General features: G+C 42.6%; 1 protein-coding gene and 2 non-coding genes across 4 annotated transcripts in view; 2 read left to right on the top strand and 1 right to left on the bottom strand.

The window, feature by feature from the left end:
- psd3l (pleckstrin and Sec7 domain containing 3, like) overlaps positions 1–9255 on the top strand; it is a 217391-nt gene extending 208136 nt beyond the window's left edge. For both annotated transcript variants that reach the window (XM_007908594.2, XM_042336805.1), the window contains one exon: positions 7145–9255. In XM_007908594.2, the coding sequence (XP_007906785.2) occupies positions 7145–7360 (216 nt within the window). In that variant the 3' untranslated portion in view covers positions 7361–9255. The remainder of the gene's footprint in view (positions 1–7144) is intronic.
- On the top strand, positions 326–397 carry trnaa-ugc. The gene has a single exon. It is a non-coding gene; the product is annotated as a tRNA-Ala (tRNA).
- Positions 9256–24825: 15570 nt separating the features above from the next.
- On the bottom strand, positions 24826–24897 carry trnav-uac. The gene has a single exon. It is a non-coding gene; the product is annotated as a tRNA-Val (tRNA).
- Positions 24898–26988: the final 2091 nt, after the last annotated feature.

The raw sequence follows: 26988 nt of genomic DNA, 5'->3' as shown, positions 1-26988 counted from the left end.
ACATTGTCAAAGGACAATGCGGACTCGAAACCTGTCTTCACGACCACTCGAACAGGTCAGGTGAGTGGATCGCCAGACCAAGGAGGAAATGTGGCCCCCGGTGAGGTACAATTGACATAAATATCTCTTGCTCACCCCCCAATAAAGGCATTTATTTCCTTGCCTAAACAGGAAATGCTCCTCATTATTCGAATGCACTTGATCAGCTGGGATCAGCAGCTTTTTCGCCTACTGGATGAAATCATTAGATCACAAAATTGGTTCAGGTGATCAATGCCGATTGGCCCATCTTATCTCATCCTTCCAGAACAGTGCAATACGATTTAGTCCTGTAGCTCAGTGGTTAGAGTGCTCGCCTTGCAAGCGAGAGACCTGGGTTCAATTCCCAGCAGGACAAAACCTTGGGCAAGTTTCCTTACTCCATACGACTGATAATAATCTCTAAAGAAAAAAAATTGATCACTTCAATCCACAGCTGTTTGTGGGACACTGCTGTGTGCAATTGGCTGCCGCGTTTCGCCCACAAATATACAGTCAATTCACTTGACAGTATATTCTCTGAAGCGCTTTGAGACGTCTAAAAGATGTGAAAAGCAATATATCAAATGCAAAGATTATTATTACAATACAAAATTACATTTGGATACCACCTTTGATGTTGAGAGAACACCATCCTACTGCTTCCCATCAGAGCATCAAGCTGTTTATTAATTGAATTCAACCAGTTCCAGTTGTTAATTACCCTTTGGGAGAAAAAAATTGCCACTCGTGTCCATGGGGTTCAGAGTGTGACTTTGTGAAGGTGCCTGGAGTCTCCAGGAAGGGACTATGTCTCATCGATTTATACTGATTAGGTGAGAGTTGGCAAAGACCTTTAATATAGATATGCACAGAGAGAGAGAAGTTATAAATTTTACAGAAAGGAATAGTGACTCACTATAAAACAGCAACACTTCTCACATTGGGATCTGTGCACAATAGATGTGTTTCTTTAATTTTGTTTCTTTCACCCTTTTATCCGCTGCAAAAAAGTCATGGTTTTTCCTTTGCTTTCATATAGATTTTCTAAACGTCTAGCTTTAGACATTTTTCAAGGCTTCAAAGCTTTAGAGGTTTTCACAGCTTCAAAGCTTCACAGTAGTTTTCTTTCTTGCTCAATATGTATTCGACTGATTTGCATTGCAAACTGTGGCTGCTGCTGTTGTATAATATGCGGAGTGAGGCAATTATAACACGCCTTATTAGAAGGTGGGTTCGGATGTAGAATGAATGGAGTACCGTCCTCACTCACAGGTGGGTTCACATATCGTGTGGATGGAGTTACAGACCTCACTCACTTGTGGATTTGGATGTAGTGTGAATAGAGTGCAGCCCTCAGTCAGTCAGTCAGTCAGTCAGGCACTGGTACGCAGCGGGTGACTCATCTTAATAAGAGTCTGGAATGGAATGTAGTTCATAGAATCATAGAATGCTACAGCACAGCGTATCTGTTCTGGCTCTTTGGAAGAGCTGCCTAATCAGTCCCACTCCCCCACTCTTTCCAAATACCCCTGCAAATTTTTCGCTGCAATAGGTTGATTTGAATACTCTATAACGTGGTGATGGTTTTCCACACATTTCACATCTCCAAATGACCCAAACCCCCCAATGGGGTTGATATGATATTAGCAATTCGATTGAATCTGATTCTAGCAAGACCCCAGTGCCTAATGTTCTCACTTAGCTCTCATAGTTATGCAAACCATGCGAGACGATGAGAGATTTCACTGGAACGGTGCCTTGAACATAAGAATATATGCGAAATGCTGGACGAAAAAAGAACAAGCTCCATCTAGTTCACCTTCCACCTTACTGGCAGTCGCATACACATATGTCCCGAACTACCTATGTATTATATCCCATTAGATAGTTATTTGGGGAGGACAAGTTTGACGTTTGTAGGGCTATGGGAGAGAGTGGGCGAGTGGGATTGATTTGGGTATCTCTTTTCAAAGAGCCAACACAGACACAATGGGCTGAATGGCCTCCTTCTGTCATGTAAATTCTGTGATTCTATGATAATATTAATTATTAAAAGAAAACTATCTAATTTGTGTTTGAAAGAATCAGCACTTCCTGCTTCAACTGTCTCCCTAGGGAGCCTGTTCCACAGGTTCACTATTTGCTCACTGAAATAGTGTTTGCGTAGATTTGTTCTGAATTTACCCCCCTTCAATCACAGGCTGTGTTCTCTGGTTCTACTATTCTTGAAGCTCTCCCAACAATGCTCTGTGCCTTGGGCCTGGTACTAATTACAATCTGTGCTAGGATTGATCCCAGTGTTTGGATTTGAAATAGTAATTTCTAATGACCAAAATAACTCAGCGAAAGTAATTACTCAGCTCATTTTAAAAACAACTATATTGAATGGATCACTTAATAATAATAATAATCCCTTGCATTTGATATAGCGCCTTATCATGTCTTTGAGACGTCTCAAAGCGCTTCACAGAATATACTGTAAAGTGAATTGACTGTATATTTTGTGGGCGAAACGCAGCAGCCAATTGCGCACAGCAGTGTCCCACAAACAGTCATGGATTGAGTGACCAAATTATTATTTTTTAACACTTCTCAGCTTTCCATCACTGTCTTCATGATTCTACTCTCTCCTCCCCCTGACCTAGCCCACTTGTAATCCATCTGCAATGGTCCTGGGTTAACCCCAGTTATCCTGAAGCACAATATAAAATTCCAAAGATATGAGCTCTTCTCCTTACCCTTCCCCCAACTACAACCACCACCATCACAAACTTTGGTTATTACTTTTATTAAATATTTTTGGTCACATGTCCTTTAGGTGAGATGTTAAACTGAGCTACGTTCGTCTGCCTATTCAGGTGGATGTTCAAGATCCCATGGCACTGTTCGAAAAGAGCAGGGAGTTTATTCCAGGTCCAGGTCAATAATTCCCCAAATAAAATTGGTCGCACCATAGCTGTTTGTGGGACATCACTGTGCGCAACTGACTGCTGTATTTCGCCCACAAAATACAGTGGGTTGATTGTGTATTTTGTGATTGAAGTGTGACAGCCAGGATGGCACTAGATTTCCCCACAAGGCACTATATCAAATGCAAGGATTATTATTATAATTCTATAATTTTCTTTTAAAAATTCAAAGTATATATCGGGTTATTGTTTGGGTGAGACCTTTCGTTGAGCCTGGAATGATTGGCCTGCAGAAGTTATTTTAAGGGTTCAGGATGGCATGTACAAGGTATTGTTCCATTTTACCTATTAGGACATCGGCTTGTAGGGTTATCAGGAACAAAGCGGGAGGGAGGGAGGGAGGGAGGGAAGGAAGGAGGGATGCTATTTCTTTGTAACTATCTATTTCTCCAAGTCCCATTCATTAATGTGCCAGGCAGACTGTTCAATCCTCAACAGTGTCTTGGATAGTAACTAGCTCAGTATCGGATAAAAATGCAAGAACAGGAGCAGACCATGCAACACCTTTGCAGAGAGTGAGTTAGCTTTGCCTCCCTACCTCTCCAACCTGCTTACCCCCAAAACCACAAACCGCTGTCTCTGCTCGACTGGCTTCGGCCTTCTGCATGTCCCTCGTGCCCTCCGTTCCACCATTGGCCGCGATTTCAGTCATTACACCCCGAAAGTCTGGAACACTCTTCCTCTATCGCTCCACCTTGCCCCTTCCTTACCCATCTGCCTAAAGATCTTCCTATTCGACCGTGCCTACCATCACGTCCCCCTCCCCCTGGCTCGGTGTCGTGCTCTGCCACTGTCGAGCGCTCTGGGCCAATACCCTTCTGTGTAAATACAAGTTGTTGTTAATAAATGCATTCAAAAAGAGAGGGAGATTCTCCCAACAATCCGCCAAATAGAATTGGTCATTCACTCCATGGCTGTTTGTGGGACGTTGCTGTCCTCAACTGGCTGCCGCGATTCGCTCACAAAATACAGTCACTCCCCTGTAAAGTGGATTGACCGTGCATTTACAAGTGCTCGGCTAGCATTCTACAGCCACATCTCTTTGGAGATACAAAGCGTCAGCAGTAGTGGTTTAGCAGTCAGCAAGCCAACCAGTGCAGCCCCAAAATTCTGGATATACAGCATCCAGCAGGAACTCATGCTCAAGGTAATTTCTTCTAGCATTTGTCGACTAAGCGCCTCAGCCTTTCCTTGTTAGGCAACTTGAGCAAGGCAGCAGACAAAACATGAACCGTGGAAAAGCACCTCATCAAGGTCTGAGCCTCCCGAGGACCAGGAGGAGAGAATATTGACAAAAAAATTGATAGCATTGTTTGCTTTTCGCCTCCAGCCATATTATCACAGCTTGATTAATTACATTGTTGTCTTTTTCCGAAGCCACTCTTGCACATCTAGTCAAGAGACCTCCCACTGCAAGGGTCCTGGAAGCTGATCATGTCAATTATCACTGGGGTGAATAATCAGCGGAGTCAGTAATTATTGTCATTGATTTAACAAGTCCTGGATTTAGTCCAAGGATAATTGAGGTATTGATGGACTTGATGAATGAGTTGCCAAACACACAGGGTGCCCTATTGAGAGGTGAGCAGTATCATTGAAATCAATGACTGTTTCCACCAAGTGTATGTAAGTGTGCTGTAAGGTTGAATAATAATAATAATAATCCTTGCATTTGATATAGCGCTTTTCACGTCGGGAGGACGTCCCAAAGCGCTTCACAGAACATACTGTAAAGTGAATTGACCGTATATTTGTGGGATCGCGGCAGCCAATTGCGCACAGCAATGTCCCACAAACAGTCGTGGATTGAAAATGACCAATTTATTATTGTTTGGGGATTTGGAGGGATTATTATTAGGCTCTGTGTGGAGTAAGGAAACTTGCCCAAGGTTTCGCCCTCTGCCTGGAATTGAACTCAGGTCTCTCACTTGCAAAGCGAGTGCTCTAACCACTGAGCTACAGGACTCCATAGATGGTTCATCTCAGTGATCAAATGCATTTACTTGTTGTGTGGGTTAACAGGTGCTGTAGCTCAGTGCCTAGAGCACTCGCCTTGCAAACGAGACACCTGGGTTCAATTCCAGGCAGGACGAAACTTTGGGCAAGTTTCCTTACTCCACACACCTAATAATAATCCCTCCAAAACAAAACAATAATAAATTAGTAATTTTCAATCCACAACTGTTTGTGGGACACTGCTGTGCGCAATTGGCTGCCACGTTTCACCCACAAATATACGGTCAATTCACTTGACAGTCTATTTTGTGAAGCACTTTGAGACGTCGAGAAGCCGTGAAAAGTGCTATATCAAATGCAAAGATTATTATTATTATATTTCCTTGTGCTGATAAGTATATTGATGGGCAGCAGAATCTTGCTTTTCCTGTGTGCCAGCTTGCCTCAGTTGGTAGCACTCTCACCTCTGAGTCAGAAGATTGTCAATTCAGGCCCCATGTTGGTACTTGGAACTCATATAGTCTAAGCATCCAAGCAATGCAGGGCTAAGACTGTGCTGCATCATTGGCGGTGCCATCCTTCATATGAGACATTAAACCAATGTTCCGTCTGACTGTTCAGGTGGACATTAAAGATCCCATGGCATTACTCAAAAGGAGAAAAGAGTTTCTCTTGATGTCCTGGCCAACGATCCCCTAATAAAATTGGTCATTCACTTCATGGATGTTTGTGGGACATTGCAAATTGCCTGCCGTGATTGCCCACAAAATGCACCGTGACTGCACTGTACAATATATCTTATGATATACTTTGGCACATCCTCCTGACGTGAAAGCAAATCTTATTATTATTTATTATTATTATCAAAATATATGAACCCTGTCAGGCAACAGAGCCCAGTGACCTTTCGTTATTGAGATGGGATCATGATCATTTGTTTAATTCAACACATCCCCTTGAACCCTCTTCTATTGACTTTAGTCTGGCTAGATACTGTCCAGTCTTATTCTAGAACGTGATGTGCAATGTAGACTGGCCAGCGAATTAGTAAATGACCAGTGTGTGAGTGAGTGACTGAGTGACCAGCAATCCGTTGAAGAATTGCCACAAGGGGAGCCGAGTGAGGTTGGGGATGATGGGCTCGCGGGGCGTGATGTAAGAGGCTGCAGATTTCTGGATGGGCTGGAGCTTGTGCAGAAAAGAGCTATACATGTGGGAATAATCCAGTTTTATATCTGAAACTTTGACTCATTGCCTCATAAAGATTGCAGTTTCAGCAACCTGCATGGAACATGTTCTAATAACTGACACACCTCCATTTATATGAAGTTGTGCAGAAAAATATGGGGCTCTCAGACAAGATTTAATGATACTTGCATAATCCTTGCAATAATGTTGAATATCTCAACTACTTCAGGGGGAATTGGTGTCAAGTCATTCTATGATTCTAAGTGTCGTGACTGTGTATTTTATGCAAATGTGCTACTAAATTTGTGCACAGCATGGTCCATTAAACAGTCATGATATATTTATCTGGGGGATTGTTGGCACTGACCCTGGGAGAAACTCACTTCTTTTTTCAAATAGTGTTGCGGATTCTTTGACATCCAAAGCCCTGATTCCATTGACTGGTAGGTGTCAGCATTGGTTTGAGATTGATGTCTTGCGGGCGGGCGGGCAGGATGAGGCATTGTGGGAGTGGAGAATGGGTTTAAGTTGTTTTTAATGAGTAATTCATATTCCACATTTTATGGTCCTTATTTAGATTCCAGGTTAGACTCATTGTTGTTCATGTACTTCTAGCCTTCAAAGCCCTCCACGGCTTTCCTCCATTCCTATCTCTGCGACCCCATATCAACCTGTCCGCTCCCTCCACTTAGCCTGCTCTGTGTCCCCCGCCCGGCCCCACCCCACCATTGGCGGTCAGGCCATCAGCCTCTCTACCTCCACCCTTTGGAACTCCATCCCACAGTCCCTTCACCTCGTTCCCTCCCTTGCCTTCTTCAAAACAAGTCTCTTCCACCACCATGCCTTTGGCTACCCTCCTTCTCTCCCTGCCCTCCACCCTCCCCGATCCCAACCCCCAGCTCGGGGCCTAACCCCTGACTGTCCACCACCTTGGGACGTCCTCCCGACTTGAAAGGCGCTATACAACTGTAATTCTGTATGGTATTTAACACGCTGACCTGTCCTTACAGAAAACCCGGTATGAGACCTATTACAAGATGCTGGAGGAATCTGGCGAGAATCCTCTCCAGGGGATAGAGAGCGATGGCAACGGCATGAGGAAGTCACATTCCAGCCCCTCGCTCAACCAGGAGTCGGTGCCCGTGAACACTAAAATCAAACGTAACATCTCGGAGAGGAAAGACTACAGACCGGAATCGGCCAACAACAGCAAGCAGAAGACTTAGCTCCTCAGCAGGAAGAATCAGCCTAGCTCCCTCACACAACACAGCCAAGTGACGCAATCTGTGACTTGATTTTTTTTTTGGTGTAGAATATTATTTAGATGTCAACTGTCGGTAATTGTACTTGTGAGAACACGACTGAGAGTTCTTTTTAATTTGCAGACACTCCTGTAGCTTTTTTTATTATTTTGGATTTTGTTTTTCAATGCAACCGTTTTGTAGATCTAATTTTTTTTTATTTTGAATATTGCCTTAAAGAGACAGACTCCTATATTTGTTGGCCTGCCTAGTCCGACATGATGAAGCGTCAGGTTTACACAAGGTACCCACTTTTAAGAGGCACGAGCCTTTCAAAAGGACGCATGTTAGCTCTTATTATATGAAGCAAAATCGTCAGTGGATGCCTTTCTGTGTTTTAAGTGGTTGTGTACGAAATAGTTAAGTGACATAGCTGCTGAACTTTTAATTGTTTAAATTATTTCAAACCCAACATTCACAAAGAGAGGCGAGTTGAGTCGAGTAATGTAAATGTTTTATGTGGATGAGATTTTTAAAAATAAATAAATAAATACAAGTACTTGGTCCTTCGTATAGTACAGCTTTCTTGAGGCCAACAAAATATTGTTGTTAAGAGTTTACTGCTCAAGTTCTCTCTCTCTTTTGTTGTGCCTGAAGTCAGACCCATCACCAAATTTCTCTCTCCTCCACTTGCTGACTGACAGTAGTTCTGGCTGGAATCTCTGAATGGTACGTTGCATTTCAGTGTTTTCCACGAGTTATTGCATCTATAAGTGACCTCCAATTGAAGGTGCCTCTGTTTGTTGTGAATTTACACCCCTCCCCCTCGGCCAGCCAGTATTTTATCAGTAGTGATAGCTTATAGTTAGCATTTGGCTCTCCTTCCTCCTCCTGAAGTGTGTAGCTGCTACTGAGCCATACCTGTCGTCTGTACAGCAATGAAAGGAAAATATTGAAACTTTTTTTTGAATGATCATGTGGCTCCATTTTAAGCTTACTGTAAATGCCAAACAACCTTGTTACCTGTATATGATGTTTCCTTTTACAAGATTATAACAAATATATAGAAGATACCATTTGGGATCTTGGATTGTACCTGTAAAGTTTAGTATTTATAGTGCACTTTAAGAAAAAATACACACAGCTTGACCACCTGTTTTTTTTAAATATTACTTGTAAGACTGTTGTGTGTTTGTCTGTCTTCCATTTTTTTAAAAATATAAGACACTTATGCTTGAGGCAAGTTGTGTCATTTGTAACAAGAGTTAAAGACACAGTGTTGGAGGAGCGTTACACCTGATGCAATAGAAATTTTGTTTTGGCTTTGTTTTTCCTCAAGGAAAACAAGGGTTTGGATTGTACTCCAGGATCACTGCTGCTATTTAGTTATATGTTGCAGCGAGGCTGTGACACTTGCCATTGCCAGTCAAGTAGGGGCCTGAACCCGAATCGAGAGCACAGTATAGGTACACAAAACCCTCATCTCTCCCCCCGAGATAGCAATCCCACCGCTCTCGATCTGCAGAAAGTCTGGGATGCCATCTGCATTTGTCGACAATAAAAGACTGTAATAAAGTTTATAGTGAAAAGTGCTATCTGCTAAGTAGTGCATTCTTCAGGTGCATATAGGTGATTCTCTCTCTCTCTCTCTCCCCCGTGCCAGATTGTAATCCTTTTTTGTGTTATTACGATATTTATTGGCTTTCCTTGTTGCATCTCCACCCAGTTCAATAGGCCAGTGTGGATTCTTTTCTGTGTGTGATAGATTTGCTGTACATGAGCGTGCAGTGAAGTCAGCTCCTGCTGTACATGTCCCCATTCTGCATGCTGCCCTCGTCGCTAAAGGTAAAAGCTCACATCAATAAATTTAATGGATGGTGTATTGATTCCTGACTTTTGTTTACAAAGAGAATGTGTTTTAATTGCTCGCTCGGTGCAGCCTTGGCCAAAATTGGATTTATTATTATTTTGAAAAGTACACGCATAATACCAAACTTCTAAAAATAGGAACAGAAAAGCACTATTAAAGTTGTTGAGTTAACCACAAATTCCACAGGAACTCTTAAGGCTTCTTTGAGCAGCTGTGAGCTTGGAGTCAGCTGTACAGATACTGAAATACAAGCCAGAGGACTGCTGTGTTTCAAGACTAACATTTTACCACAACACTTTGACTTGTGGGTACCAGTTCTACAAGGTGTCCAAAGTCCTACCCACCCACCCCCACCACCCTTACAGTGCACTAACCAACATCTGAAACACGAGGAAGAATGATGATAATTGTATTTAGAGGCACTTCATTACATTCAGCACAAGCGTTTAACTGTATTTAGATGTCCAGAGAATCAGTGTGAGCGAGTGATTGCCATCATTTTCACAGCAGATAATGATCTGTCTCCATATTCAGTGCCACATATTCCGTAATATGGATGGAGTAAGGAGGCAAGATGTGTCTCTGACAGCTTGTTTCAGCTCCTCCATGATCCCATATGGCTGTTGGGTAACATGGGGGATAAGAGTGTTTGGTGGACACCGTGTAGATACCACACGATCCCCAGCTCTCAAAAGCATTGGATCCACTGGGTGCCTGTCTCCAGCACATTCTGTTGCTTAAGCCTTTTTCCTTTGTGGCTGCAGAGAGGTACATTTTAAGACTTCCTGGCTTACCTCTCAACCAGCGACTTACCAATGGAGTGGTTTCATAGAATCATTGAATTATACAGCACAGAAGGCGGCTATTTAGCCCAATGTGTCTGTGCCGGCTCTTTGAAACGAGCTTCCAAATCAATCCCACTCCCCCGCTCTCTCCCCATAGCCCTGCAAACTTGCCCTCCCCAAATAATTATTCTCTCTTAAAAGTTGTTATCAAATCGGCTTCCATCACCATTTCAGGCAATGCATTCCAGATCTGAACAACTCACTGTGTGAAAATCTTTTTGCAACCAATAAAAGGTATTTTATCCGTACTTTACCGCATTGAACCCATTGCTAGCGAGAGATTCAGCCAGCTTTTTAAAATTAACACAATCAACGGCTCCAGGGTTGCTGTTTTCAGCTCAGGTTGAAAGCCTTATTGAGAAGTGTTATTAAATAATGCAGTGGAAGCTTGTTAAGCCAGACAAATCGGGGACGGACGGAGGTTTTTTCCGTCTTAAGAGGCGTCCGAGGTTAGCCAAAATACCATTCCCACCCAGCCGAGGAGCCACGCGGTGCCGTATACTAATATATAATAATGTTGATTCACTTGAGGCAATGCTCACTAACCAAACAGGACACCAAGTATTTTCATCTTGGAGTTAAACTTAATACCCTCAAGAGAATTCAGTAAAATATATTTGGTTTAGCTCCAAAATACCTTCCCGCCCGGCAGAGGAGGGGCACCGCCTCCCTGCAATTGCTGTTCCCATTGGACGGGAAGGGGACTGATTAGTGACGGCCTGAAGTGAATAATCCCTCCAAAAAACCAAAAAACAATAATTAAATTGGTCATTTTCAATCTACGACTGTTTGTGGGACATTGCTGTGCGCAATTGGCTGCCGCGTTCGCCCACAAATATACAGTCAATTCACTTTACAGTATGTTCTGTGAAGCGCTTTGGGACGTCCTCCTGACGTGAAAAGCGCTATATCAAATGCAAGGATTATTATTATTATTATTATTGATAGTCTGGAGCTGCTTGTGATTGGATGAGCACTCAAACGCACTCTGTGCCGGTCTCCCCAGCTCAACCATTCACAAGATCCAGGTCATTCAGAGCTCTGCCGCCCACATACTGACCTGGACCAAACTCCGTATCCACATCTCACCAGTTCTGGCCCAGACTCCACTGGCTCCCCATCACCAAACAGATCGACTTCAAGATCCTCACTCTCGTGTTCAAATCCATTCACTCTCTGACACCTCCCTCCCTCTCCGACCTCCTCACTCCCCAATCCACCACCCGGCGCCTCCTGCTCATTCCTCGCACCTTCCATCCCACCATCAGAGGTCGCACTTTCAGCCACTACCCCAAAGCTCTGGAACACCGTCCCTCAATCCCTTCGCCTTGCCCCCTCTCCCCCTTTTCAAGTCCCGCCTGAAAACCTTCCTCTGTGACTGTGCTTAAGGCCACCCGGAGTCAGACTCCGTCACTGTTAAGAGCTCTTGAAATGCCACCCTGCATGGAGGGTGCTATATAAGTGTGAGTTGTTGTTGAGCACTCCATCCACCCAATCATAAGAGGCTCAGCTGCCAATCAATCATGATTTCCCTCCGCTGTTCTTCCCCGTTGCTCCCCCCCCCACCCCCCCTCACTGATTGACAGTCTGCAGCAACTTGTGAATGGCTGGAGTCCCATGTCAATCAATCTTAGACGACATCCCATAGCCCTTCGTGGTTGAGTGGACATACAGAGGCCCCAGTGAGTGCAATCAGCGATGACCAGTGTGGCATTTTGCCCGGAATGACCGTATTTTTGTCCGAATCAACCGGCATTTTCAAAACAGCTAAAAATATAAATGAATCGGGGCCGGGCGTTTTGTTCAAATTACCCGAGTCCGGGGTTATGCGGCGCTTGGCTAAAGCGGATTCCACTGTAATTTAATCTAATGCACAGCAGGCTGTCTCAAAGTGCATTACATTAAGGGTGTCCAACAGGCTGGTGGAATCCAATTCAATAACAACTTTTAAGAGAGAAGTAGATAATAATTTGGGGAGGACAGGTTTGCAGGGCTAATGGGGAGAGAGCGGGGGAGTGGGATTGAATTGGAAGCTCTTTTCAAAGAGCCGGCACAGACACGATGGGCCAAATGGCCTCCTTGTGTGCTGTGTAATTCTATGATTTAATGATAATTTATTGTGTCCTGATTGTAATCTAAGCAAACAAGCAGCAATTTGAGCACAGCAATGCCCCAGAAACAGTCTTGACTAATTTTATTGGGGACTTATTGGCCAGGACCTGGAGAGAAACTATTATTATTATAATAATAATCTTGGATTTTAATCTAGTGCCTTGTCATGTCATCAAGATGTCTCAAAGCGCTTCACAGGATATACTATGAACGGGTTTGACCGAGTATTTTGTGGGTGGTTCACACTTCTGCCAGTCTCTCCAGAAGGATCAACTTTTAAACATAAAAGGTGAGTGAGCAAAAGGAAGAGGAATCTTCATTCTGTTAATAACTCGCTCAAAGCTAACCAACTACAGTATTATATATGCATTGCACCACGCAATGCACATAATCTGTTATTGGTTGGGGCCGTGATTTATGGAGACTATTATCCTCATTGCTGTGGCACAATGTTAATCGTAATCACATTTTCTGTTGCACTTGATTTATAAGCTTGTGAAATGTTTCAGAGAGAATGCCCAAAGATAACTAGAAATATAAAGCATAAATATGGCTGTACTTCACAGTAAGGCAGTCTTTGTTTTATTTTCAATGGCATTTCCATGTGTGAGTGGACATTATAAGAACAACAATAACCAGTTTTACATTTACCTAGCGCCTTTCATTTTGGGAGGTTGTCTCAAAGCATTTCACAATGAATATTGTAATGGCATGAAAACGCTCATGGGAACTTTCTTTAAAATGTGTGGGGACTATTTTATCGAACCAACAGTAGTGGATGGCATGAAAACTAAGTGACTTTGCTCTTGGCTTTTTCCAAGAGTTCTCCACCATTATTTAGTATCGTAAATCCACCCCCCACCACCAACTCCAATGGCAATTTGTGTATATAACACCTTGAAGTCATGGTGATAGGACCAAGCTGACTATGCAGATGAAACAAGGCCGAGCTAACTCACTTGGACTCCATCATCCTGAGGTGACCCAGTTGGTACACTCTTGCTTCTGAGTGAAAAGATTGTGGGTTAAAGCCCCACATGAAAAGTGTGAACTGATAGTCTAGGCTGACCACCGTGGCGCTGTTGCATTATCAGGGATGCCGTCCTTTGGATGAGACATTAAGCCAGGTCATGTCTACCTGTTCAAGTGGACCTTGTAAGTTCCCATTACTATATTCAAAAAGAAAAGGGAATTTATCCTGGTATCCCGGCAAACAATCCCCCAGCAAAAAAATCATGGTTCATTTCATGGCTGTTTGTGAGACTTTGCTATGCGCAAATTGGTTGCTGCATTCGCCTACAAAATACACAGTTACTACTCTTTACAGTATGCCATGTCAAGTGCTTTGAGACATCCTCCCAAAGTGGTAAGATGCAATTTCAAATGCAAGGATTATTATTATAAAAAAGCTATTTCATTGGCTTTGCTCAGTCCATACTGGGAGCTAGCTCGGCACTGAAAGCAAATAGCCAGTCAAATACCTTCCTCCTCTTCTGACTGTTCTTAAATCCTATGAATAACATTTGACCTCCCCCCCCACCCAGTTACAAAGGGATGAGAGAGAATGTGTGAGAATTCCTACCAGATTGTTCATCTCAGAACCAAACCTCAGCGCTTGACAGCACTGGAGTTCCACCTACGCAACCCAGGCTTGTAGCTGCCTAGACTTATTGACTTAATTTTTAGCTACATACAAATGTAATTTGTTGTTTGTTAGTGTTATGACACGGTCAGCGGAGCAAGACTAAACTGGAGTAGTATTTACTGTAGCCCTCGAAACCCGCAGGAGCAATGGTAGTTTTTGTGAAATACTTTCATTCCTCTTGCTTTTTGCTTGCCAAACCCGATTCAAATTAGTTTCACATATGTTCTGGAAATCACAGCAGCATTCTGATGAAATCTTGCCCTTGATGTTTGTTAATAATCTTTTTTTTCTCCTATATATATCTATATATCTATATATAATATATATTAAGGTGTCATTTTTACAGTCTCTTGTGGGAGTGCTTGATCATCATGTGGGTAGATACCACAATTTTACAATATTCACAGTTATATAAAGTTTTTTTTTGCCTCCAGTAAACATGTAACATCCCCATTGTACATTCACCAAAGTGTTTGTAGTTGGCACTTGTGTGATATAATTGCAAAGGCTGTCAGATTCCAATGATCCTGCCAGGATTGAATAATGTGTGTGGGTGAGTGGGTGGGTGAGAGACTCACAACTTTAGCTAAAATACCGTACAATATCATTCTACATTCTATATCATTTGCAGTGATATAGTTACCTCGAGTAACATAGAGCGATATAGCACAGAGATAGGCCATATTGACCAACTAGTCCCGTACCAAGCTCCGTGACCCCATCACCCGAATCCTCACCCGGCTTGGCTGAGGATCGAGTTCAAAATCCTCGTCCTCACCTTCAAAGCCCTCCACGGCCTTGCTCCTCCCTACCACTGTGACCTCCTAATCCCCTACCAACCTATCCGCTCCCTCTGCTCAGAGAGTTCCAGTCTACTCTATGTCCTCTGGCTCAGCCCACTCCACCATCGGCAGTTGGGCCTTCAGCCTCTCTTTTCCCACCCTTTGGAACTCCAACCCGCAGTCCCTTTGTATCGCCCCCTTTCCTTGGCTCCTTCATGGCCCACCTCAAGACACTCCTCTTCGAACGTGCCTTCGGTCACTGTCCTACCCCTACCCTCCCTGCCCTCCACCCCTCCTGATCCCAACCACCAGCTTGGGCGAAAATCCCTAACTGTCCAAACGCTTTGGGACATTCTGCCGACATGAAATTTGTTATTGGGGATGGTGTTTATACTCCACACAAGCCCCCACCCCGCTTATTCACCTCTATTCTTTTCCGCCTCAAGTATGCATCAAGTGCATTTGATATAGCACTTTTCACGTCTTCTAGACGTCTCAAAGTGCTTCACAGAATATACTGCAAAGTGAATTGACTATATTTATGGGCGAAACGCAGCAGCCAATTGCGCACAGCAGTGTCCCACAAACAGTCGTGGATTGAGTGACCAAATTATTATTGTTTTTTTTCTTGAGGGATTATTATCAAGCGAGTGGAGTAAGGAAACTTGGCCAAGGGTTCACCCTGCCGGGAATCAAACCGAGGACTTTCGCTTGTAAGGCGAGCGCTCTAACCACTGAGCTACAGGACTCCTTGCATTTGATATAGCATGTCTTCATGTCATCAAGATATCCCAAAGCACTTCACAGGTCTTTAATGTGGAGTGGAGTGATTTGTGCGAAGCATTATCCTACAAACAGCATGGGCATCAGGAATGTATGCAATCCCAGAAATCTGAGTTGTCTTAAGTTGACCTAAGAAAAATCGCAAAGACTCATGCACCGGTTTACTTGGTAAAAACTGACTATGTACACAAATGCATGAAGCCCAAAGAAAACAAGTGAAAGGATGTTTATGGAACAAAGTTTTCTTATTCAACATCATCATGGGCAGACAAAGACAAGCTGTTTGAAACAAGCTGTTGAAATTTTGATAAAGGTGAAAAGATGTTGACAACTATGGATATCAGTGAACGGATGAGACTGTCTGACTCCAATAATGTTTTTTGTAAAAGGTAATTTCCAGATATCTTCACAAGGTCGACGTGTATGTCTTTACAAAGTATGATTTATAAGGATGATTTTCAATGAGGGGATGAGAGCTGAATGGAACAGCTACCTGCAACCAATCTCAAGGAAATAGTGATCAAACTGTGCATGTACATCACTCCAGTCCTTGCCAAGTTTCACGAGCTTCTTATTTCTCATTAGATCGATTTCAAGGTCCTCATTCCTCACCTTTACTGCCCTCTCTGATCTTTTCCAACACCACTCTGCTGTATGCTGTCTCTGCTTGGTTTACTTGGGCTTGCAGCGTAATTTCTTAGTGCTGAGCTTTCAGCTACTAACCTCTGGAACTCCCTCCCTCTAACCCTCTGTATCACCCTCTTTCTGTACCTCTGTGGCTTCTCCCTTTTCCTCCTCTCTCCTCTCCCTTACTCAGCATCTGACCCCAATCTTTGCAAAGCCCATGAGACATTAAACATGTTTCGCTCACAAAACATATAGTCAATTCACTTTATAGTTTATACCTTGAAGCACTTTGAGACATCTTGAATACGTGATAAGGTGCTATATCGAATGCAAGGAATATAATTATTATTATAATCAATATGGATTGACACACATTAGTAAGCCGATTCCTCCATTAAAGCCACTATATTGATCCAATCAACCCATTGCAGTAAACTTTACTAACCCGTCGTTAGCATTACAACAACAGCAACAACTTTGATTTATGTAGTGCCCTCCACGCCAGACGGCGTCCCAGAGCGCTTCACAGTAACGGATCCCGGGGCCGAGCCAGGGGGAGGAAGGTGACCAAAGGCACGGTCGAAAAGAAAGGTCTTCAGCCGAGACCTGAAAATAGGAAGCGAGAGGGTGAAGTGAAGGGAGTGAGGAAGGGAGTTCCAGAGCCTCGGGGCGTAGTGGCTGAAGGCACGGCCACTGAGGGTGGAGCGGAGGACTCTGGGGACAAGGAGGAGGCCAGACCCGGAGGAACGAAGGCAACGGGTACTGTTGTGAAGAGAGAGGAGGTCAGAGAGGTAGGAGGGTGCAGATGATTGGAGGGATTTGAAAACAAGGGTGAGGATCTTGAAGTCTTTAATTTGATTTGAAGAAATGTATAATTTTGATGATGTTTAACATTGCTAATCTTTTATTAAATTTTATTACTTAAAAGGAAATTTGTGACAGTCATACTTCACCGCATAGTCACCAACTTAAATAACTCTTACAGGAGAAAATCCCTTCTCTTTTGAAAGAGTGCCATGGGATCCTGGACGGACTGATGGGACTTTGGTTCAGTGTCTTATCCAAAGTCCAGCACCTCCAATAAAGCGGTGTACCCCAAGTCCTGCATTGGAATGTCATCCTAGACTGTGAGTTCAAAGTCCAGATGTGGGGCTTGAACCCACTATCGTCTGATTCAGTGGTGAGAGTTCTACCAACTGAACCAGACTGACACAAATACAGATATAGTATTGCACCATCTTGCAGAATGAGTCCATACTTCCTTAATTGAGAAAAGCTGTTGACCAAGGATAGGAATCTGTTTAGGAATACCCACTCTCCCTCTTATCTCGTGTCACAATCTTTTCCCCTGCTTCTCCAAAGCACAATTGTGACTCAGGGTTATAATCTACCAAGCTCTCTATCACACACTCACATTCCTGCTTGGTTTCAAGTCCCTCTTAATAATAATAATAATAATAATCATAATAATCCTTGCATTTGATATAACGCCTTATCACGTCTTCGAAAAGTCTCAAAGCAGTTCACAGTATATACTATAAAGTGAATTGACTGTGTATTTTGTGTGCAAAACTAATAGGCGAAACTATTTTGTGCTCCCTAACAGGGAGCAATGCACTTTTAAATCGCAGCCTTCAGGCAGACAAATACTGTGGATTCAGTACAGAGACGTATTATGAGAAATGTGACATCGGTTTGACTGATATCTATCGAAACAGACAGCTCTGTTGGTTCTCTGCCAGCTTACTTTATATTCAAGAAAGAATATTCCCAAATTCAGAAATTAACAGGACAGGCTTCCTGACTCCATACTGTTACAGCTGCTTCGCTGCCAAAGTGCTACCTTGAAGTTGAAGATGAATCATTAGAAAAAGGCACAGTGGAGGTTGAAACCCAAATAGATTCAGTCTTGTGTGCGAGGCAGACATGTACCCAGAGAGTGGTCTTTAAACAGATTACTAATACAACTCATTGGCATTTAAAAAATGTTACTGAGTGACGGGAGCTGACATTCCATTGCATTATTATACCTCTTTTCAGTTCTAATGAGTACGTTGTCCTTCAGAAGCTGTTTCAGATAATGGAACCGTGTTTAATTGTGTTCAACACACGTGTAAGTAAGCTCAAGGGGAAAGGGTTGGAAAGAAAGGTGGAGCCCTCTTGCAAGCAGCAAGGCACCGTGTGTTAAAAGATTTAAGTGAGCTGACAGGGAAAGATAGAAGAGAGAGATTACTGTCTAATTTGCAGGAGCAGCTACATTGCATCAGCAATTGATGAAATGGGGAAAAAAATAGAAGAGAGTAGGAGGATAGACAGTTGCCCTTTTCAGCTGCTCAGAAAGCACAGAGAGGATTGAATGGAAAGCATCCATTTTAAAGCACCACAGTTGCAGAAGGTTATTGTATTACAGATGATATGTTTAATAATTACTCATGTTGAGAATTAGAATTTTTCAATCCCATTGGGCACTTCTCAAATGAGCTCAGATCCATTCTAATTGGTTTTACAGAATGAGTTTTTCACCAGAGACAAAAAGCTACTTACAAAAGAAAAAGATCACAAAGTGCCTGGAAAGCCTGGAAGGATCACAACATATGAAATATAAGAAATAGTAGTAATAATTATAATCATCCACGCGTTTGACATAGTCCTTATCATGCAGCCGAAATCCTTCGCAGGATTTACTGTGACACAAAGTGACCGCATGTTTTGGTCGCAAATGCAGCAGCCAATGTGAAAATAGCAAGGTCCCACAACAAGACATGAAATGAATGTCCAATTTTATTTGAAGAATTGTTTGCAAGACACTGAGAAAAACTCCCTTCTCTTTATGATCTACCTGAACAGGTAAACCTAATTTTGACTCACACTAAGAGAAAAAGAGTGAGGTTCACACTCACAGACAGAGTGAGGCTCACACTCACAGACATAGAGTGAGGTTCACACTCACAGACAGAGAGTGAAACTCACACTCACAGACACAGTGAGGTTCACACTCAAAGACACAAATTGAGGTTCACACTCACAGAGAGAGTGAGGTTCACACTCACAGACACAAAGTGAGGTTCACACTCACAGACAGAGAGTGAGGCTCACACTCACAGACAGAGAGTGAGGCTCACACTCACAGACAGAGAGTGATGGTTATGGGGAGGGAGGCACCACAATACAGCAAAACTCTGGCTAGCTGGACTAATAGGTGGGGAGAGATCCAGTTTGCCGAGCTGGAATTTCTGACTGAGTATAATTGCAAGGCCGGTACTGTCATTCATCTGCATTTTTCAAAACTACCAGTAGATGCTGGTACTCGCATTGCAATTGCTTAAATCCCATGAATGGTTGATAAGAATTAAACAAACTTCTGCTCGTGGGATTCAAACAATCCAAGTGAAGGCCGGCAAGCAAGGTGAGGCTGCTCAGCAGGTGTCAGCTAAAGTCTAAAATTTTCGTTTAGGTCTGAATTCTGGTTACTCAGAGTCTGGGTAAGCCAGGGATTTCCTTTAGTTTCGCCAAGTATTCAGTAACAACAGCAAAACCTTCCATTTATATTGCCCCCCTCACGTCAGGATAGCGTCCCAGAACATTTGACAGTGGCGGAGCACGACGCCGAGCACATTCAAAAAGGACTGTCTTCAGGCATGACCTGACGATAATAATAATAATAATAATCCTTGCATTTGATATAGAGCTTTTCACGTCTTCTCGACGTCTCAAAGCGCTTCACAGAATAGACTGTAAAGTGAATTGACAGTATATTAGTGGGCGAAACGCGGCAGCCAATTGTGCACAGCAGTGTCCCACAAACAGTCATGGATTTAGTGATCAAATTATCATTGTTTTTTTTGAGGGATTATTACCCCCGGAAAAGCGATCTGCCAATCGACTAAAATTCCTACTTATTGCTAAGTAAAGAAGGGCGTTTGGCGTAAGGAAACTTGCCCAACGTTTTGCCCTGCTGGGAATCAAAACTACGTCCTCTCACTTGTGAGGCAAGTGCTCTAACCACTGAGCTACAGGATTCCAGGAAGTTGATGTTTGAGTCGAGTATAAGATTCCCAGTAATCACAGGACCTCCAGAGGGTTGTCCACCACACAGTTATGTTTCACAAATCTGGCAATTTGGATCCCAAACAGCCTCCACCTCCTACTCTTGTGTCATCTATTCCATATATTGACTTTGATTCCTGTTGGGGCATATTCCTATTTTTTATATCAAAAGTAACGAAAATCAAGCCTACAGAGGAACAGTGAAGAGGAATTTATCTTAAGGTCTCCGATTCCCGGGAATCAGATGCTGTCTGTGCTCAATCTCTATTTGTATTTCACTCACATCATTGCAAGAATCTTCAGACGCTGAAATCCGCCCACTCGCTTTGACGTTGTTTTCCTGGCACCCGTGTCAGTCAGAATTTGATGGAAGTGCTTTGGCTGTACAAAGTCCAAATGAGACATAAAACTGCAGAGACAGAGAAGCACGCCACAAAGGCTATTGGAAATCTTAAGATCTTAATCCCTTTGCCACCTACCAGAGGCACATTTAGCAAAGAAACATCATATTTAAACGACTTTCATCTTGATATTCCTGCCATTGTTCTACTGAAGCTGAAATTGCCTGTGTTAAGGTTGGTGGAAGGATTATCAGTCAGGCAACAGAATTATCTGAATGTGTCTTAACTGGAAATATCTTAGGAAAATTTAAGTATTTTTAAATCAAAAGTTGGAAACTCACCCCTAAAAAAAGACTTGCGAAGCATTGGTGGTCAGTCATGCTAAACATTAATATGCAGTCAACATGTAATCCAGCCTTCTCAGCACCACATCAAATGCAAGGATTTTATGACTATTATTTATCACAGAAAATATGTTGACCTGCAGAGCACAGGATGTGTTGGGGTCAGTAGTTTGCAGTGTGGTTTAGTCGCCTGGACTTTTGATTTTCATAACATTTCATAAAATATTTTCATAAAATCAATCAGAACAATCATTTTCTTTCTTGGGAGAAACAATTGGAATTCTGCAATGTGATAATAATCACCGGTGATTCATTCACATTGATACATGTGTTACATTCCACATGTTCCACCCATCTGGCAGTGACTTCTGCAGACAAGGATATTCCCGGTAGGATGAAATGTTGAGCATGTTTCCTTACTCCACACGCAATAGGTTTACCCAGCAATAGGTAGGCACCCAGTTGTTAGTCGATTGGCAAATCACTTTTCCGGGGCTAATAATTCCCTAAAAGAAATTTTTAAAAAGTGGTCACTTCAATCCACAACTGTTTGTGGGACACTGCTGTGTGCAGTTGGCTGCCGCATTTCGCCCACAAAGTATACAGTCAAATAATTTTACAGTATATTCTGTGAAGAGCTTGGATACATGTCAAAGTCATGATAAGGCACTATATTAAATGCAAAGATTATTTATTATTATTTTTACTGTATGATGTCCAGTGCACTAATGTGTACTGACGTTGGGCGTTTGAGATATTATTTCATTTATCTGAACTCCTCTCTTGCTCTTTACAGCTGGATAATGCCCTGTACTATAGGCTTTGGCCTTTTGTTTCTTAAAACATCAAAATATACCCAATAAGAGGTCTCTTTCCTTATAATGTTAAAGTGATAGTTCTCACATCTTAAATGTTATGTGTCAGACTGACTCAGTGGGTAACACTCTCACCTCTGAGTCAGAAGAGTGTGGGTTCAAGCCCCACATCAGGACCTGAATTCATATAGTCTAGACTGACATTCCAATTCAGTGTTGTGCGTGTTTTACATTGTCAGAGGTGCCGTCTTTCAGATGAGATGTTGAACCTAGGTCCCATCTGTCTGTTCAGGTGGATGTTAAAGATCCCATGGCACTGTTTGAGAATAGGCGGGAGTTTCTCCCAGTGTCCGTCTTGGCCAACAAATCTCCAGATATATTGGTCATTCATTTAAAGGTTGGTTGTGCGACATTGGGATTTCACACACAAATAAACAGTCACTCCACTTCGCAAAGAGCTTTGAAACATTTTCCTGACATGAGTGGTGCTATACCAAATGCAGAGATTATTTTAATTTATGTGTACAGATACGTACTAACAGACACACACACATACACACACACACAGTCAATGTTCAGAGACACTCACCCACAAATGAGTAACTGAGAAAGAGAACACTGGCACAATAATTTTAGGAAGAATACTTAGAAGCAAGTATTTACTATTGCAAGTGTCTTCTCGAGTCCTCAGACCATTTTCTAGCTCAGCCAGGCAAATCTAGCATACAAAAATCAACAAAATGCACATTTAACTTTGATAATGAAGTGCATCCAACTGGTTCTTTTTTTACAAAACACCACTCTCTTCTTATGAAGCGTAATACCATGGAAACAGAATGCCCTCTCTGCTTATTGAGTCGCTGCTGAGGTCTGAAATAGGCGATTATCGTGGTCAGGAATTGCAGTCCTGAGTTTTTAATATCAATTGCACTAAGTACAAATTCACATATTACGTAAAGTGAATACTTGACAGACAACTGTAAAAAATTAAATACACTTTATGATGGCCTCTTGCCTGCATGGTCCTGACAGACACTGTTCAGTTACAACACAACACAATCTAATTTACATTTATATCGTGCCTTTCAAATGCGGAGAGCGTCTCAAAGTGCTTCACAGTGATGGCTGGGCGCTGAGCTAGGGGTGGGGGCCTAAGATGGTGAGAAGGGGAAAGATAAACGAAAGCGTGGTCAAAGAGATATGTCTAGAGGCAGGCCTTGAACGTGAGGAAGGAGCGAGTTGGAGGTACTCTGGAATGGAGTTCCAGGGAACTGGGATAGAATGGCTGAAATCTTGCCCACAGATAGGGTGGGTTAGATAAAGTGAGAGCTCAACGGCAGCCCTTTGGATGACACATTAAACCGAGGTCCCGACTGACTGTACATGGACTGGATGTTAAAGGTCCTTTGTGGCTATTCGAAGAGAAGGGAAGTAATGTCCCGGCCAGTAATGCTGCAGATAAACTAGTCGTTCACTATATGATTGTTTGTAGATCTGTGTTATGGACACATCAGATGCTACATTCACCTACAAATATACTTGACAGCAATTTCCTGTGAGGCGTTTTGAGACATTTGACCTCATGAGGCGCTGTATCAAATGCAAGCATTTTCATTAACCTTCTAAACTCCCATAGTAAACATGTCCGGAGTCAGACAGCCAGTTATGTATCACCACAACAACAACCACAACTTGCATTCATATAGCGCCCCTCGAGCAGGGTAGCGTCCCAGAGCTCTTGACAGTGGCGGAGCATGACGCCGAGTGAGGGGGAGGGGGAGGTGACCGTAAGCACAGTCAAATAGAAAGGTTTTCAGGTGTGACCTGAAGGTGGGTAAGAAAGGGACAAAGCGAAGGGATAGAGGAACAGTGTTCCAGAGTTTCGGGGCGTAGTGGCTGAAAGCGCAGCCACAGATGGTGGAACAGAGAGTACAAGGGACAAGCAGAAGGCCGGAGCCTGTCGAATGGAGGCAGAAGGTTGTGGGTTGGGGGGTAAGCAGGTCGGAAAGGTAGGGAGGTACCAGGGTATGAAGGGATTTCAAAACAGGTGAGAGGATCTTGAAAGCGATCTGTTCAATGGTAGGGAGCCAGTGGAGCCTGGCTAGGACTGGTGTGATGACTTACCACATTACTAGTGGTAAATAACTGACCACTGTAAACAGTAAGATAGATAGATTGTGGAGTCCTGTAGCTCAGTGGTTAGAGCACTCGCTTTGCAAGTGAGAGACCTGAGTTCAATTCCAGGCAGAGAGCGAAACCTTGGGCAAGTTTCCTTACTCCACACAGAGCCTAATAATAATCCCTCCAAAACCCAAAACAATAATAAATTGGTCATTTTCAATCTATGACTGTTTGTGGGACATTGCTGTGCGCAATTGGCTGCCGCGTTCGCCCACAAATATACAGTCAATTCACTTTACAGTGTATTCTGTGAAGCGCTTTGGGACGTCCTCCCGACGTAAAAAGCGCTATATCAAATGCAAGGATTATTATTATTATTTTTATTATATGAAAAGGTGTCTTGCAAATCTTCCCAGCGCGCTTTGATATTGGATGCCATTACTTTGCAATGAATGTACTTTACACGACCGACAACTGTGGTTTACCATCTGTTTTTCTTTTTCCTCAGAATACCTTTCATTTTTTTGTGTTTAACTTCAATCAATTTTGGTACGTTATTCTTATTCGGTGATAGTAATTGACATGTTTCACATACTTGTATAAGAACATCTGTCCAGAAAAGAGCATTTATCTTGCCAAAGGTTATGTGTTTACTACCCCGGATAGGCCAAATGTAACATAACGCTCCTTTTGTCAACATGCTGGATGGGGCTTCCCTGGGTTTAAGAGAGGTTTGGGGTTCATGGAGTCTTTTATGGTCTCATAGAATTTGGGAGCGTGGATCCAGGCCAAGAGAAAGGAGTGGAACATGGTATAGTTATATATCACCAGTTTATCCATAATTATAATCCTTGCATTTCATATAGCGCCTTATCATGTCTTTGAGAGTCTCAAAGTCTTACAGAATATACTGTAAAGTGAATTGACTGTATATTTTGTGAATGAAACGCGGCAGCCAATTGCGCACAGCATTGTCCCACAAACAGTCATGGATTGAGTGACTAAATTTTTTTTAATGAATTATTACCCCTGGAAAAGTGATCCGACAATTGTCTAACAACCGGTTCCTACTGCGAGGTAAACAGAGGCATGTGAAGTAAGGGAACTTGCCCAACATTTCGTCCTGCCGGGAATCAAACCCAGGTCTCTCGTTTGTAAGGTGAGTGCTCTAACCGCTGAGCTACAGGACTCCACCCGCTACCTTTCCTACTTTTCTCTTCTTTCAAAACCCATTTGAAGACCTATCTCTTTGAGTCAGTGTTATTCCCTACCCTCTTACCTCCCTTCCATCTCAGGTGCCCACTCAACCTTTGAGATGTTCTCCCTGCATGAAAGGTGCTGCATAAGTGCCAGTTGTCGTTGTTGATCTGGATCTTTACATTTGCCTATAAAATATAGGGTCACTACACTTCACAGCAAAATCCTGTGAAACGCTTTGAGATGTTTCAATATGATAAGGCACTATATGAAAGACAAGGATTATTATTAAAGGAGATTGATATCATTCATCTTTCCCCTTAAGAATCTGTGCTTGTGGGTCATTGTAATCTTGTACTCGAGTATTCTAGATATATTGATAGAATCATGTCATGTTACAGCACATAAACTGGCCATTTGGCCATTGAGTCTTCATCTGAATGAACCGACTTTTTTTTAAATAGAGTGACTATCAGTGTTTTATTCACAAATCGCCAACTGTTTAACCAATAAAATGTTTGCATTTTGTTGTTATACAAAGTTAGGTTTCAATTAAATACATTTGGTGGGTCGGTCTTTTGTTCAACACATGGCAGTAATACAGAGGTGTAGAGGAGGAGGTAGTTCTCTTTTAATAGCTCTTGTTGTACTCAGCTTCAACTGAGCCAAGAGTCCTGGTCAGTGACTTGACCCTTGTATGACATTGTATATTCAGCATATTCAGAACCTCAATCTTTCTTACAACCACCATCCATTCTCCCTCTTCCACTGTGATCACCAATAATAATAATTATCCTTGCAATTGATATAGCTCCTTATCACATCTTCGAGACGTCTCAAAGCACTTCACAGAATATACTGTAAAGTGAATTGACTATATATTTTTGGGCGATGGTCACTACCGATAATTTAATTCATATTACACTTACTTTCTCAATGCTGCGTACTGGATTTAAATAATAATAATCCTTACATTTGGTATACTTTGAAAGTCCCAAAGAGCTTCACAGGATTTATTGTAAAGTGCAGTGATTGTGTGTTTTGCAGGCGAACACGGCAGCCAATCTGCACACAGCAATGTTCCCAAACATCCAGAAGTAAGTGGCCAATTTTATTTGGGGGATTGTTGGTCAGCACACTGGGAGAAAGTCCCTTCTCTTTTCAAATAGTGCCATAGGATCTTCAACATCCATCTTCTTACTCAGAAGCGAGAGTGCTGCCACCTGAGCCAGGCTGACATGTACATTTTACCATCCTAATCAATTGTAAAAGACGTTCAGTTTGTGTATCCTTTCTTTACCCAGAACTCACTTATTTCTCAGATGCTCCCTCAGTCCAGGGATTTATTTACAGTCTGGATTATTAATGGCTGAGTTTGCATTTCTCTTGCCGACACTTATGACATTCACTTCCTGGAGCCCATCCAATTCACTTACTGTCTCTGCTTCCTTTCACTTTGCGATGAATGTTCTGGCTATTCTCTCAACATTCACTCGAATATTCAAATGATGTTTGGTTGTTCATAAAATTGCAATATTTCAGATAAGAGGACCCTTTTGATGTTCATGTACATCTCACGCTATGAAAAAGCATTCAATCATGGTGTCAGCCTGGTAGCAATCTCATCTCCAGGTCAGAGGTTGTTGGTTCAAACCTCAAGAAAGGGTCACCAGTCTAGACTGACACTTTGGTGCAGTATTGGGGGAATTTGCATTTTGGTGAGGTGTGGTCCTGTGGATGAGATGTTAAATCAAGGTCCTACCTTGCCCTTTCTGGTAGACATTAAAGATCCCATGACACGATTCAAAAAGGAGAAGGGAGTTTCGACCAGTTTGTAGACTAGCAATTCTTCAGGTAATTGGACATTCACTTCAGAGCTGTTTACACAAATTGGCTGCCATGTTCACCTACAAATACACAATCACTACACTGGAGAGCAATTGCCCAAGCAGTTTGAAATAATAAGCTTAATATCAAATTCATGGATTATTAAAATCATCAGGAAAAGTGCAGCCAATTTACGACAGCTAAAACAAAATGTCTATCTGTATGACCTGGTGCTTGAATATTACCTTTTCTTTTAC

This window comes from Callorhinchus milii, unplaced genomic scaffold, assembly GCF_018977255.1.
Source record: "Callorhinchus milii isolate IMCB2004 unplaced genomic scaffold, IMCB_Cmil_1.0 Scaffold1, whole genome shotgun sequence".
Taxonomy (NCBI): Eukaryota; Metazoa; Chordata; class Chondrichthyes; order Chimaeriformes; family Callorhinchidae; genus Callorhinchus; species Callorhinchus milii.
This window is presented reverse-complemented; position numbering and strand designations above follow the sequence as displayed.